Source organism: Sorex fumeus, unplaced genomic scaffold (genome assembly GCF_029834395.1).
Source record: "Sorex fumeus unplaced genomic scaffold, SorFum_2.1 ptg000082l, whole genome shotgun sequence".
Classification (NCBI taxonomy): Eukaryota; Metazoa; Chordata; class Mammalia; order Eulipotyphla; family Soricidae; genus Sorex; species Sorex fumeus.
Window position 1 is genome coordinate 879,403 of NW_026606139.1, and position 15,143 is coordinate 894,545.

General features: G+C 49.9%; 1 protein-coding gene across 4 annotated transcripts in view; it reads left to right on the forward strand.

Annotated features, from left to right (window-relative positions):
- Nucleotides 1-15,143, forward strand: part of ST3GAL3 (ST3 beta-galactoside alpha-2,3-sialyltransferase 3) — a 195,811-nt gene that overhangs the window by 119,964 nt on the left and 60,704 nt on the right. For 2 of the 4 annotated variants that reach the window (XM_056130872.1, XM_056130873.1), the window contains one exon: nucleotides 5,576-5,668. The exons of the other annotated variants lie outside the window; for them this stretch is intronic. In XM_056130872.1, the coding sequence (XP_055986847.1) occupies nucleotides 5,576-5,668 (93 nt within the window). The remainder of the gene's footprint in view (nucleotides 1-5,575; nucleotides 5,669-15,143) is intronic. 4 annotated transcript variants of the gene reach the window in all.

The following is a 15,143-nucleotide window of genomic DNA, read 5'->3' on the forward strand; positions in this document are numbered from 1 at the left end:
AGTGGCAAAGTGTTTGTAGAAAAAGTACTGCAGGAGAGTAGCAAGAACGGAAAGGCACGGAGAGAGAGACCGCAGACTCCAGGTGGCTCAGATTAAGCCGCCCCTTTTCTCTTAAAGTGATGAAAGAGAGACACTGCCGCTCGGTTGTAGATCACTGTAAACTTGGGACAAAAATGGTATGGAAGGGGGACTGGAGCCATAGCACAACTGGTAGGACTTTTGCCTTGCACGCAGCCGACCCGGGTTCGATGCCCAGCATCCCGTATGGTCCCCTGAGCACCGCCAGGAGTAACTCCTAAGTGCATGAGCCAGGAGTAACCCCTGTGCATTGCCGGGTGTGACCCAAAAAGCAAAAAAAAAAAAAAGGTATAGAAGGGGCTGGAGAGATCGTAAAGGAGTGAGGCACATGCCTAGCACCTGGCCAACCCTAATTTGATCCCCTGAGCACAGAGCCAAGAGCGACCGACCCTGGTGTGACCCCAAAATGAGCGAAGCAAGCAACAGGAACAAAATTGTTCAGCCCATGTCTGCCTGGCAGTCAGACGCTGAAGGGCCGTTGTTGCCAGCGTGGAATGGGTTCGCAGTAGCCGGGCTGGGAAGGTAGCTTGTGGCTGTGCAGGAAGAGGCAGCAGCCTGCAGGAGTTGGGTGTGAGGGAGCGCAGTCGGAGGAGAGAGGACTCGCCCTCCAGGAGAAAAAGTTTCCGTCTTGGTGCTGGAAAGACTCTGTGGCAGCGTTAAGTAACCTTGCTTACATAAAGGCGCTTTCAGAAAACAATTAAGATGGAAGTGTTTAATGACTGGGTAGAATTGCTAACGCTGACACATTGCCCCTGCCATTCTCCATATGGTGGCATCTTCTGGAAAAAGCCCTTCCACGTGGTGCGAGACGTGCGTCTTTGTTTGGAAGGTAGGAGAGGAGAGAATGAAGGAGACGCCAGAGGTGGCCCGCACGTGGTGCCAAAGCAACTTGAATTAAGTCGCTGTAGTTGCCGGAAACTGAGAGTGAGGAATGATTGTTCATTGGGCAGCACGCTGAGTTGCCACATCTATTTTATTCTCATAAATTCAAGACTCCACTTCATTAAGTAGCACAGGGAAGGAGTCGAGGGAAGGCGTTATGGTGAGCTAATCTGAGTGCAGTTTCCTCTGAGAAGGTTCTAGAGGTTAGACCCTTGGTTACAAGATGCCCGATCTTGAGAGTCCTCAGAAATAATCTATAAAGTTTATTTCTTTATAAATAAACTTGCCTTCTCCAATTGCCTCGGCTGTCCTCCCTGCACTTCCTGCCAAGGTGAGCAGTGTCACCTGCAAACACTATGTTAGCTCTGTATATACTCGTACCATGCACCATATTCTACACACTGCACTCACCTCGTTGCTCATGGTCCAAGAGAGAAAGATTTATTCCTTTTTAAAAAGTTTTTTTTTAATTTTTAGGCCCCGTGATTTACAATAGTCCCATTACCATTGTGAGCCTGCAGTGTCTGACACAGTGACTCTCCAGTGGGACCTTGCTCAGCCAAGACAATGTCCCACTCCTTGCTCCTGTCCTCCCAAGCCTGGGCTTGGCACTGAGGACTGGTACCCTCAGCCCAGACCAAGGGAGACTGGGGGCCAGACATTTATTAAGTAAGCACTTTATTCTCAGCCTAATCCACTCCAACAGGTTGGTAAAGTACTGGCAGGACCCCAGTTTCAAGGGAAAACCTGGAGGCTTGAGTAATAGTACAGTGGGTAGGTAGTCTGTCTTGCGCATGGCCAACACGGGTGTCATCCCCAGTGCCCCATATGGTCCCCTAATACCACTAGGAGTGATCCCCGAGTGCAGAGCTAGGTGTAACCCCTGAGCATCACAGGGTGTGGCCCCAAAATATACATAAGTAAAATCGAGGGAAAATTTAGGCATAGAGCATGCCCTGAGCCACCCTGCTTGTGGGACTGAGCTAGCAGACAAGGCCGTGCAGAGTGGCTCAGAGAGCGAGGGGAAGGAGGTGATGAGAGGGGTGGGGGCGTCAGCCTTGGGTGGGGTTCCATGGACAGTGTGCAGAGATCCTCCTTGGGAGGTGAGCGGTAGCATAAGGCAGGAGGAAGTTGTGCTTTGATGGACAGGTTGGTGTCGCTGGCCGGTGCAGGCGAGGTGAGCGAGCCTCTGCCAGCCCTTCCCTCTCGCCGCCTCAAGGTCATTTCTCCTCTGACTGGGCCTCTCTGGGGCCTCAGGACTTTAATCCGCCCGGCTTCGAAACTTGCTTGCAGACCTCTTACTTCAGAAAGCTTTCTCTTTCCCTGCTTCCTCCGGCAAGCCGTTGCCCCATTTCTCTAGCTCCCTTTATAGCAAAATCCTAAAAATAGTCATTATCCCGTGACTCCTCCAGCTCTTCTCCTTTTTCTTGTAAATCCGGTGAGATCAGCATTTTGCCCTGTGTGCCCCCAGGGGCCGTCTCTGTGCCACCTCCGCGGTGCCCGGGTTCTGGCGTCCCCACGGCCTCCTCCCTGCACGTTCCCGGGGGTTGTGTCTGTCTCCTGGGCTGCTCAGTGCTCTCCTCACTTCTCAAGTGTCCGTCCTGCCCCTGCCCCTGGGAAGCCTGTGGCACCTGTCAGCGTGGTAGCATTTACCCCCGCGTGATAGGCCTCCATGTGCTGGTGGCCTGCTCCCACTGTCTCACCCACGTAACTCTTGTGGGGTGCTTTAGAGGACAGCCAGCCCCTCCAAATGTGCTGCCTCACCACATCCTCCCGAGATCTCTGGGAACAGGGTGGTTCCCACACGCAGGCAGGAAGTCAGAGTTCCCGTGGCCCGCCGGCCAGTGTTCTCTTGGTATGTTACCCGGCTCTCCTACGCTTCCCATCTCCTGCCCAGCCCAGCCCGGCCCTGTTGCCCGGTGCTGGAGAGTGACGCGAGCCAGTCTGGCCTCCTCTCCAGGGTTCCAGTTGTTCATCTGGAGTCCCTCTGGAGAGCGTGGTGGTTTGTTATGGGCTTCACCCGCAGGGCCCGGTGGTCACGTTCGCTGGACAATGGGTGCTCTGACCAGTTGAAATGCTACGTCTCTCCAAATGAAAGGCCAGCTGCAGAGTAGGGGAAGAACAAGGGCTGAGTGATCTGACCAGACATCTGGGGGGCCTGCTGGCATTTCAGGGCCAGTGCCTTGGAGAAACTCGCTATTCTGGCCCGAGGGGGTTGGCGACTGTGGATCTTGATGGCTTTGACCACCAGCTGCCCCAGAGGTCCCTGCTTGCTGTATGACTCAGACTCGCCAACACTCCCCTTATTCTTCTCTCCATGGGACAGTCACAGGCCATGTCTAAGGCATTTTAATTTGGTAATCACTTGACTGGGCCACTGTGCCCAGGATTGGGTGCTGCGGACGCTCCTGCTGCAACCTGCGCTCACACGCTCGTCTCCCTAGCACATCTCCCTACGGAGCATCGCCTTGGGAACAGCCCTCCCCGCCACATCCACTTCTCGTGCTCCTGCTCACCAGGGCTCCCTCTCCCCCGAGCCCAGGGCCCCAGGACTCTCTGCCATATTGATAAAGCCCCTTCCCAGGAGTTTATGGAGGGAAGTTGGGAGGCCAAGATGCGGCCCAGGACACGTGTATTGCTGTGCATGAGTTTTTTTCACCGTGCGCTGTTAGAAGGGCTGGGGCCATCCAGCCATTTTCTTTGCTAGGAAACTTTGCTGGAGTTCAGAGACTCTCAAGAACCCACAGGACAAGGTGGGCGCAGGGGAGGAGGGGCCCAGGCCCTCAGTTGCCTCCCTGCCTGCATCTCCTCTCTCCTGCATCCAACTCCACGTCCACCCCACCCCATGCTGCCCTGGCCTCCCCTTCCCTCCATGACACGCCCCCAGGCCCTTGCTGGGGCTAGTGTCTCTGTGAGGTGTCAGAGCTTCCTGCTTCCATCCCACAGCCTCCACTGACCTTGAGTGACCTTGGACAAGTCACCTCTTAGCCTCATGTCTGATTTGTTAGCAGGATCTACTCAAAGGGGTACTGAACAGAGTGCGGGGTAGGAGTGGGGGTAATCCTAAAAGCACTGTAGGAAAGTCTAGGAATGCTGATCCAGAAACTCCCAGGAAGCTCGGTAATTGCCCTGAAGTTTAGAGTTCCCTTCCCAAGTGCTGTTGTTTACGTAACAGAATATCATTACAGAAGTTCTCTTGTTAAACCTTGGTCGGTATTTTGCCTGCCAAATGAAGTCCCAGCGCTGCCATGTCACTCAGACCTCATGTTTGCATGCCCCGCTTTAAATTTCATCAGGAGGGAAGCTCAAGGAGATGCCCATGGGTCACGTGGGTGCATCTGTGTCCCCTGAGCAGTGGCTTCTTAAAGGCTGGACGAGGCCCACCGGGACCCGGGAGTGAATATCGCATGCCGTGTGCTGGGCGGTTGACATCATTCTGCCACCGGTGCAGGTGCCAGCTACTCTCCTCCTTGCCCATCCCACCCAGTCCTGCAGGAGGCGGCTGGGAGGGAGACAGCCACAGGCCCCAGCACCACGGGGTAACCGGGTAGCCGTGTCTGCTGCAGGCCGAGAGGACCAGGGACTGGCCTGGAGCCTCCAGCCCAGTAGTCGCTGAACCAGCCCTGTCTCGGGGCAGATTTCTCTAGATGTCAGGGTCAAGGTTGCAGGGGGAGGGACCCCAGCGCCCACGGAACACCTCCAGACCTTGAAATGGAAAGAGCTGAGGAGACCGGGCCCAGGTCTCACTGCAAGGCCAGGGCGGGAGCACACGCACACTCCACTCCCTCTGACCGGGCTTTGAGGCAGTCTCATCGCCCCTGCATGCCCTCGACAATTCCAGGATCTCACCATCTATGCAGGGTAGCAGGGAGACAGGGCTGCGTCACATCTTCCCGTGAGAATCCCCAGTGCCAGGAGGGAGACACTATCAGTCCTCACGGGACAGCATGGCATGTGGTGATGAGACCCGTGTTGTCGGGGCAGGCAGAGGGGACCTTCCACCCAATCTGGGGGCCAGGGGTTTCTCCAGGTGACGCCTTCATTGAAGCTTCGCTGTGAGGGACACGAGGCATAGACAGGTGCAGGTAGAGAGGAGGGACGGCGAGTAGGAGGGCACCTCCTGATATAAAGGTCCCAAGTTACGTGAGGAACCACAGCATGCATTTGGCTTGAGTTCAGGGCATCAAGGGGCTCTGCTGGCTGGCACCAAGCAGAGGTGGGAGACAGGAGACAGAGAAGGACCATGCATGAAGAGACGCTGGGCGTGCAGTGCCCGCCCTGCCAGACTTCCCGGGCTCTTCCCTTTCCAGCCTGGAGGTCTTTCTGTTCTCCATCCTGTTTGCTGGCTTCCTTCGAAGACGCCATAGAGCCCCGGGAGTCCCCTGCACCAGGTTCCATGGAGTAGCCTGGGCTGCCCGTCTGGCTTAATTCCTGGATGACTTTTGTGCTGTTTCTTGTTTTTGTCCCCTGGAAACCTTGATGAGAGAAGGAGCCAGAGCGCTGATGGTAGGGGATGGAGGTATCTAGAGGCCGAGAGACCTCGGACCCTTTTGCATCGCTGACCTACTGACCGCTAAGTGCCCAGCAAGCTGTGACTGTCCTCCTCTCCCCACAGGCCTGCCGAGCTAGCCACCAAGTATGCCAACTTTTCAGAGGGAACTTGTAAGCCGGGCTACGCTTCTGCCTTGATGACCGCCATCTTCCCCAGGTAAGTGCTCCCATGTCTTCCCACCGTCTGGCTTCCGAGTCTGGGTGGCGAGTGATGTGCTTCTGAAAAGCAAGGCCCTGTGGCAACTTCCTCCCGTGTCTTCAAGTCGATGGGTGCTTCTGACCCCGGGCTGCTGTCTGCTGTTCTCTGCCCCCTGAGTGAGAAGCTCACGCCTCTGTGCTGGTCAATCAGGGTGGGCTCTAGAGAAGCCGCCCTGCCCAGAAGCTGCCCACCACGGTGTCAGTGACCACGCGTGTTTGGAAGCTAGCACCAGCTGATTTTAGCGCCTTTCTCGCCGGCTACTTGGCCTTCCTGAGTTCCTCGTTTCCTACAGAAGAGGCTTGCTGGGGAAGCTGCCCTGAGCCCCGGGAGTGCCTTTCCCCTAATTCCATGATCAGGGGCCTTACTCGCTCGTCTGCGTTTCACCTCAGGCTTTTCTTCTCTGGCAGCTCTGGTGTTGGAATGGCCCATGCACTGAGACTCCTGCGCGTGGCTTCCAATGCTGTGGCGGGGGGGAAGGAAGCTCTGGTCCCCCAGACAGTTAGAGGAGGGTCAAGAGGACAGCCCTTTGGGGACATTCAGGGAGCCGGAATGTTGTGCTTGAACCCTGAGGGGGTCGAGGGCCTCTGCTCACTGGGGCGTGGCTTGTCTCCTAAGAAGCAGAGGTTGGGGTACACTGTGCTTGCAGAGGGGTGCTGAGAGACAGTTTGCCCCAAAGTCGATCCAGGGAGCTGGTTCTCAATGCGCCTTTTCTCCTCCCAAACTCGAGCGGGCCACGCTCAGCTCCCAGCAGGACCGGGGGCCGTGCTGGCGGCGGAGCTGGGTTCACATAGAGGGCTCATTGTCTGGGGGCTGCCTTTGGGATGGCAGTCCCGGATCCTTGCCGTGCACCCCTTACGTGTGCGGGTGGGCGGGTTCCGTGTTCTCACGCATGTTTTCTCAGGCCTCCAAGTCCCAATCCCCGGCACTCAACTGTGCATCGGTTTCCTTTAGTCTTTCTGATAGAAGGTCTTGTGTAAACCTCTGGTTTATAAACAAACTTTTGGAGCCTCAGAGATAGTGCAGGGGTAAGGCACTCGCCCTGCACGTGGCTGACCCCCGTTCCAGTCCCCAGCACCATAAATGGTCCCCCAAGCACTGCCAGGGATCACTCCTGAGCAGTGAGCCAGAAATAGCCCCTAAGCACTGTCAGGTACAGCTCACAAACCAAAAATAATAAAATTAGGAAATTAATTAACTTAAATAAACACAGGTTGTGCAGAGTAGGGAGTGGTGGAGGCAATGCACTCGTATTTCTAATCCTTTCTCCAGAGTCAGCCAGTAGTGCCAGAAATGAAGCAACATTGCACTTAGTATTTCAGATTTTAATTTTTAATTGTGTGTGTGGTGGTGCTGGGGATTAAAGCCAGAAGGACCTCACATGCACCCCTGCTAGAATTTGTTTTTTTACCCCAAACAATGTTAGAGATTATCCTGTCATAGTGTACTTGTTCAGTAATTATGTGATACACAATTATATTGATGAATTGTAATTTTATTAAAAGTAAGGGTTTCTAGCTGCAGACCAATGAAACAGGGTTGAATATACTGACATCTCCCCCCAAGCATATGATCATCTAATCTTTGATAAGGGGGCAAGAAAAGTGAAGGAAGTGGAGCAAGGAAAGCCTCTTTAATAAATTGTGTTGGCATCACTGGACGGCTACATGCAAAAAAATAGGCTCAGAACTCTGCCTAACACCATGTACAAAAGTAAGATCAAAATGGATTAAAGACCTCAACATCAGACCAGAAACCATAAGGTACATTGAAGATAAAGTTGGCAAAACCCTCCATGACATTGAAGCTAATGGTATCTTTAAAGATGCCACGCCACTGGCCGAGCAAGTGAAAACAGAGATAGACAAATGGGACTGTCTTAAACTAAGAAGCTTCTGCACCTCAAAAGAAACAGTGACCAAAATACAAAGACAGTCTACAGAATGGGAAAGGATATTCGCCGAATACACATTCAACAGGGGGTTGATATCAAGGATATATAAAGTACTGGTTGAACTCCACAAGAAGAAAACATCCAACCCCATCAAAAAATGGAGCGACGAAGTGAACAGAAACTTTCTCAAAGAAGAAATCCGAATGGCTAAAAGGCACATGAGAAAATGCTCCACATCATTACTCATCAGAGAGATGCAGATCAAAACCACAATGAGATATCATTTCACACCACAGAGACTGGCGCACATCCAAAACAACAAAAGCAACCAGTGTTGGCACGGATGGGGCGAGAAAGGGACCCTCCTTCACTGCTGGTGGGAATTCCAACTGGTTCAGCCCTTTCGGAAAACAGTATGGATGATTCTCAAAAAATTAGAAATTGAGCTCCCATTTGATCCAGCAATACCACTCCTGGGAGTATGCCCCAGAGAGGCAAAAAAGTATAGTTGAAATGACATCTGCACTTGTTTGTTCATTGCAGCACTGTTTACAATAGCCAGAATCTGGAAAAAACCTGAGTGCCCAAGAACAGATGACTGGTTAAAGAAACTTTGGTACATCTACACAATGGAGTACTATGTAGCTGTTAGAAAGGATGAAGTCATGAAATTTGCATCCAAGTGGTACTACATGGAAAGTATCATGCTAAGCGAAATGAGTCAGAAAGAGAGGGACAGACATAGAAAGATTGCATTCATCTGGGGAACATAAGGAGACTAACACCCAAGAATAGCCAAGATAAATACCAGGAGGTTTACTCCATGGCTTGGAGGCCAGCCACACACTCTAGGGGTAAAGGCAGCTCAGATACAGAAGGGAGCATCAAATAAAGGGTGTTGGGAGGATCCTCCCAGGATGGGAGAAGCATGCTGAAAGTAGACTCTAGACCGAACATGATTGCCACTCAATGCCTCTTTTGCAAACCACAGCACCCAAAAGGAAAGAGAGAACAAAAGGGAATGCCCTGCCACAGAGGCAGGGTGGGATGGAGGGGGTGGGGGGTGGGAGGGATACTGGGATTAGTGGTGGTGGAGAATGGGCACTGGTGGAGGAATGGGTACTCGATCATTATATAACTGAAACCCAAGCACAAAAATTTGTAAGTCTACAACTGTACCCCATGGTGTTTCACTAATAAAAATTTTTTAATTAATAAATAAATAAATAAAGGGCAAGATCAAAATTTAAAAAAAAGGAAGGGTTTCTGGGACTGGAAAGATAGTACAAAGGCACTTGGTTTGCACACAGCCAGCCCCGGTTCGATCCCCAGCATCAGCATCCCACATGGTCCCAAGCACCACCAGGAATGATTCCTGAGCATTTTCCCAAAACAGAACAAAAGTAAGGATTACTTATGTTTAAGTTATTTATAATAAAATTAACTTAGAAGTGTAGTTCTGAGTATTGATATATGTATGGCTTTGAGTAATGGCCATGTCAAACAATAGCGCGTTTTCCCATCACCCTTTAAAATTTCCTTCGAGTCAACCCTACTTGCCGACTCCCTGTGTTAGGGTTTTTCTGAACTCATTGAACATCCGCAGCGTAGCAACACCAAAGACACTGGCTGAGGATTTGCTGGTGTTGCTTATGCCTTTAGTGATACTGTTGCACTCATTGAGCTTGGTAGTTTTCTACAGGTTTTTCCCACTGCTTTTCTCCCATTCTTGATGTGCAGGGGGTGACGCTTTGGAGTTAGACCCCCAGAAGATCCTGAGGGATTAAGCTGAGGTTGCTCCTTTTCTTCTCTGCCAGTCTTCATCAAATGACAGAAGAACAGCTGAGCACCATGGAATTCCTTGAGTAGCTCAGGAACTGTGGTGTGGGCCCTGTATCTGGCCCAGGTCAGATGGGGAGGCTGCTGGGACCTGGTCGGTAGGGAGGGACTCTGCCTCTGTTCCGGGTTATTCCCAGTGATGTCCGAGCAGAAGGCAGGAGGTCCATGCCATGAGTCTTTCTAAATTTGACTATTTTCGAAGCTTATGAAAGCTCACTGTAAGCTTTTTTTATTTAGGGGGAAGGGTTACACTTTTGTCGTTCAATGATGTTGAATATTATTTTCATGTGCTTATTTGGTATTCTTTTATCTTTGGAAAATTGTCTAAATTTTTTTTCAATTATTTTTGGTTGTTGATCTTACTGAATTATAAGACTTCTTTAGATATTCTGGATGGGGCCGGAGCGATAGCACAGCGGGTAGGGCGTTTGCCTTGCACGTGGCCAACCTGGGTTCGATTCCCAACATCCCATGTAGTCCCCCAAGCACCGCCAGAAGTAATTCCTGAGTGCAGAGCCAGGAGGAACCCCTGTTGCATCACTGGGTGTGACCCCCCCCCAAAAAAAAACATCAATAGATATTCTGGGTAGAAGCCATTTGTTGGAGAGTTTATCTGCAGATCTATTTTCCAAAACTGTACCTTGTCTTTTCATTCTTTTAAAATGTCTTGCAGAATGGTAGTTCTTATTTATTTGGTTTTGGTTTCTGATTTGGGGGCCAAACCAGCGATGCTCAGGACTTACTCCTGGCTCTGCACTCAGGAATCACTCCTGGCGGGCTCTGGGGATCTGTGGGGTGCTGAGGTTTGAAGCCAGGTCAACCTCATACAAGGCAAGCGCCTTACCCGCTGTACTCTCTCCAGCCCAAGAATGGAAGTTTCTGATCTTGCAAGAGACCAATATAATTTTTTTTTCCATTCTGGATTATGCTTTTGGTATTTGCTTATTTTCTCTTAGCCTCTTAAGTAGTGTTCATGGCGTCTGGGCACTAGTCAGGGGATACCCAGTCATCTTGGCCAGGCAGTGCCAGAGCTTGGGCCTAATGGTGTGGGGGCCTCCAGGACCACCCCGTGGTGCTCAGTGCCCTCTGGCCTCACCCAGCAGTCCTGGGAGAGATTTCAGTGTTTTTGTTTTTCTTTTTTTTCTTTTTGGGTCACACTGGCAATGCTCAGGGTTTACTCCAGGCCCTGCACTCAGAAATTACTCTTGGATGTGCTTGGGGGACCATATGGGATGCTGGGAATCAGACCTGGGTCCCTGGGTCGGCTGCTTGCAATGCAAACACCCTACCCACTGTGTATTGCTCCGGCCCCCTCATTTCAATGTTTTATATAAGAAGTCTTTCCCTAGGGGCTGGAGTGATAGCACAGCGGGTAGGGCGTTTGCCTTGCACGCAGCCAACATGGCCGACCCGAGTTCGATTCCTCCGCCCCTCTCGGAGAGCCCGGCAAGCTACCGAGAGTATTCGATATGCCAGACACAGTAACAACAAAGTCTCCAATGGAGACGTTACTGGGCCCGCTCGAGCAAATCGATGATCAACGGGAGGGCCTTTATCTTATCATTGAGAATTTGTAGCATGATTGATGTTCATTCAAATAAAGCCTGAGCTTGATTTGGTTGTGGTGTATTATTCTTTTCATAGTATATTGCTGGATTCTATTTGCTTGATCCGAGGCTTTCTTACGGTGTCTTTAGTTTTCGAATCAGGATAATGCTAACTTTATATATTCAGTAGAGGAATATTCTTCATGTACAGTTTACTAAATGTCTTATGTAGAATTGATACTATTCTTCCTTAACTGTTTCATAGCACTTACTAGCAATGATGTCCAGACCTATGGTTTTCCTTGTGGACATGTTTTTTTATGAAATAATTTTAATAGGGGCCACAGTGATCATACAGCGGGTAAGGTGCTTCGCATGCAGCTAACCGAGGCTTAACCCCTCGCACTCCAATACGGTCCCCTGAGCACCGCTGGATGTGCCCCCCACCCTTGCCCCACCCCCCAAAATTTTTCTTGAATAGAACTAGCACATCCCTACTTCTGTTTGCTTTTTTTCTACTTCTTTCAAGGCGTGTCTTTCTTTCTATGTCTTTCAAGGAATTTGTGCATGTTATCTCAGTTGTTGAATTGACTGGCATAGCATTGTTTACAACAATGTCATACTTTTCCTGCCTGGTGCCTTCTGAAGAGTGATTCTTCCTTTCATACCTTCAATTGGTAATATATATGCTTTCTCATCCCCCCCCCCCAATATTCTTTTTTTTTTTTTTTGCTTTTTGGGTCACACCCGGCGATGCACAGGGGTCACTCCTGGCTCTGCACTCAGGAGTTACTCCTGGCGGTGCTCAGGGGACCATATGGGATGCTGGGAATCGAACCTGGGTCGGCTGCAAGCAAGGCAAACGCCCTACCCACTGTGCTATCTCTCCAGCCCTCCCCCCAATATTCTTGGCTAGAAGTTTTTCATTTTATTAATCTCAGAAAATTAGTTGTTGATCCTCCTGGTTTTTGTTTCTTTGGTCTAGCATTTATTTCTTTCCTTGTCATACTGGAATTTGTTCCTTGTATTTGTCTCTTCTTATATTTTTTATTTTTTCCATTTGTTTTGGGGCGGCTACACTTGGCTGTGCTTAAGGACTGCTTGTGGCTCAGTGCTTGTGGGTGTGGGGGTCACTCCCAGCATGCTGAGGGGCCCCTGCATGGTGGGAGATCAAGTCAGACCTCCCTCATGCAGAGCATACGCTCCATGCTGTGAGGTATCTCTCAGCCCCTTGGTTTTGGTTTGGGAGTCACATCAGAATTCACCCATCTCGGGGCTGGAGTGATAGCACAGCGGGTAGGGCGTTTGCCTGGCACGCGGCCAACCCAAGTTCGATTCCCAGCATCCCATATGGTCCCCTGAACACCGCCAGGAGCAATTCTTGAGTGCAGAGCCAGGAGTAACCCCTGAGCATCACCGGGTGTGACCCAAAAAGCCAAAAAAAAAAAAAAAGAATTCACCCATCTCCACTCTCAGGGATTGCTCCTAGAAGGGCTCTGGGGACGCTCTGTGGGCATTAAGCCTGGGTCAGCTTCTATTCCTGAAACAGGTCAAGTTCTAAAGCCAGACTTTTTCTTCTCTAAAATATTTTGCCAAAAAGACCAAAGCAGGCTCCTCTGCTGAGCTCCAGTGGAGACCCAAACTGTTCCTGTGTCCTGGTATTGGGCCACACAAAGCTGCTCAGAGCTTTTTCCTGGCTCTCTCTTCAGGGCTCACTCGTGGCAATGGTCAGGTGAGCATATGTGATGCCAGGATTTGAGCCAAGATTGGCGGCCTGCAAGGCAAGTAGATTAGACCATTGATTTGACTCTTTTCCAAATAAACATTCAGTGATATAAAATCCCCTCTCTAGGCTATATCAGCTACATTCCCCACATTTTTTTTGATATGTTGAATTTTTTTTTGGTTTTGCTTTTGGGCCACACTTGGCTGTGCTCAGGGCTTACTCCTGGCTGTGCTCAGGGATCACACTGGCAGATTCTAGGAACCATAAGGGGTGCCAGGGATAGAACTTGGCTCAGATATGTGCAAGGCAAATGCCCTACTTGCTGTACTGTCTCTCCAGCCCGTGTTGGATTATTCTCACTGAGGTAAAAAAATAACTTCTAATTTTATTTGTGATTTTGACTTCTTGGGTTCTGTTACAATGTTTTGCTGATTTTATTTGAGGATGTTTCATATATTTGTGTTATATATTTTATGATTTTTTTTTCTTTTATACAGAGAATGAGACCCTTCATTGTTACTGGTATTTGGCATATTGGGTACGCCACGGGGAGTTTGCCAGACTCTGCCGTGTGGGCAGGTGACATTAGGTAGCCTGCCAGTTTGTCCAAAGTAGGAGTGAGATGATAAGATGTCGCGCGGTCGCGGCCGCGCGCTTCCAGGAGTTGAGTGTGATAATCTCGGATCCTGGCCATTGTTGGGGTTACACGGCAGTTGGTGGGTGTAACTGTCTAACTACTGGCAGGTCCAGTCCCAAACCGTGCATGCTTGGAGATCTCAACCCCGGGTCCCACACACCTGGGTTCCTCTGCCAGTTCTTTTATGCGTGAGGCTCATCCAAGTGTGTGGAGAGTGGTCCCAGCATGGCCTTGGCTGGGGCCCGGAGGTCTTCAGCTGTTGGGCCCTGGTGAGGACAGTCAGGCACAGGGTAGGAGACTCTGCCTTGTTCTCTCCTGGGAGCTTGGTGAAAAAATTTTTTTTAATTTTTTAAAAATCTTTTTTAAAAAAATCTCAGGGCTAGGATGAAGGAGACGTTACTGGGGCCTGCTCGAGGCAATCGACGAATAACAGGATGGTTGTGATTGTGATTATACAGAGAATATATTTTTAGGATTTTATTGGGCTGGAGCAATAGCACAGCAGGTAGGGCGGTTGCCTTGCATGCAGCCAACATGGCCGACCCGAGTTCGATTCCTCCACCCCTCTCGGAGAGCCCGGCAAGCTACTGAGAATATCTCACCTGCACAGCAAAGCCTGGCAAGCTACCCGTGACGTATTCGATATGCCAGACACAGTAATAAGTCTTACAATATTACTGGGCCCGCTCGAGCAAATCGATGAACAACGGGAGGACAGGGAAAGTGACAGTGACAGGATTTTATTATTTTTAAATTGAGACCTGGGTTCCCTTTGTCTGTCTTGGTGAATAATTTGTGTGTACTTGAACAGAAAATATTTCTGCTGTGACATGATTAGGTAAAGGTAAGGTATTCTAAAAATGGTAGTTAGATTTGATTGGTTGACAGTGTTTGTCAAGTCTCTTATATCCCTAACTAAGGCTTTTTTTGGGGGTGGGGTTGGTTTGGGGGTCACACCCAACAGTGCTCAGGGCTCACTCCTGGTTCTGTGTTCAAGGGTCACTCCTGGCAGTGCTCAGGGGACCTTTGGGATGTTAGTGAGCAAACCAAGGTCACCACATGCAAGACAAGCACCTTTACCTCTGTACTGTGTATCTCCAAGCTCTGATTTTCAGTCTCAGTTTATCACTTTTTGCTTCGTATTGTTTGAAGGGCTGTCATATAGTTCATAGTGTTATATTATTATTTCTTATTACTTTCCCTTAGTAATAATCCTTTTCCTGAAATTCACTTCAGCTTTTAAATATTAGTGTAATATTGGTGTCCTTTTCTATTCTTTTACACCGTGTGTGTGTGTGTGTGTGTGTGTGTGTGTGTAGAGTATGTTTGCATACACCCCTGAGCCTTAGAGAAGAATTTCTTGTACAACAGCACCTCGTTGGGTCTTGCCTTTTCATGCAAACTGGCAATCTCTACCTCCCACTGGAATCTTTATTCTCATCAGATCTTTGCTGTGCTCATGGCCAAATCTGCCATCTTGTTCTTACTTTTTGTTTCTTTTTCTTCCCTGCCATTTCTTTGGCATTGAGTATATTTTATGATTTTGTTGTACTTCCTACTTGCTTAATAGCAACAATTCTTTTTCGGGTTTCCATGCGTTTTCTAGAGTTTAAAGTAGAGATCATTTACTGCCGATCTATTTGGGGGAGGGGAACAGGGATGGCGATGCTCAGGGGTCACTCCTGCCTGTGCGCTCAGGAATCATTCCTGGCGGTGCTCAGGCGACCACATGGGATTCGGGGGATCGAACCTGGGTCAGCCACGTGCAAAACAAGCACCTTACCCACTGTGCT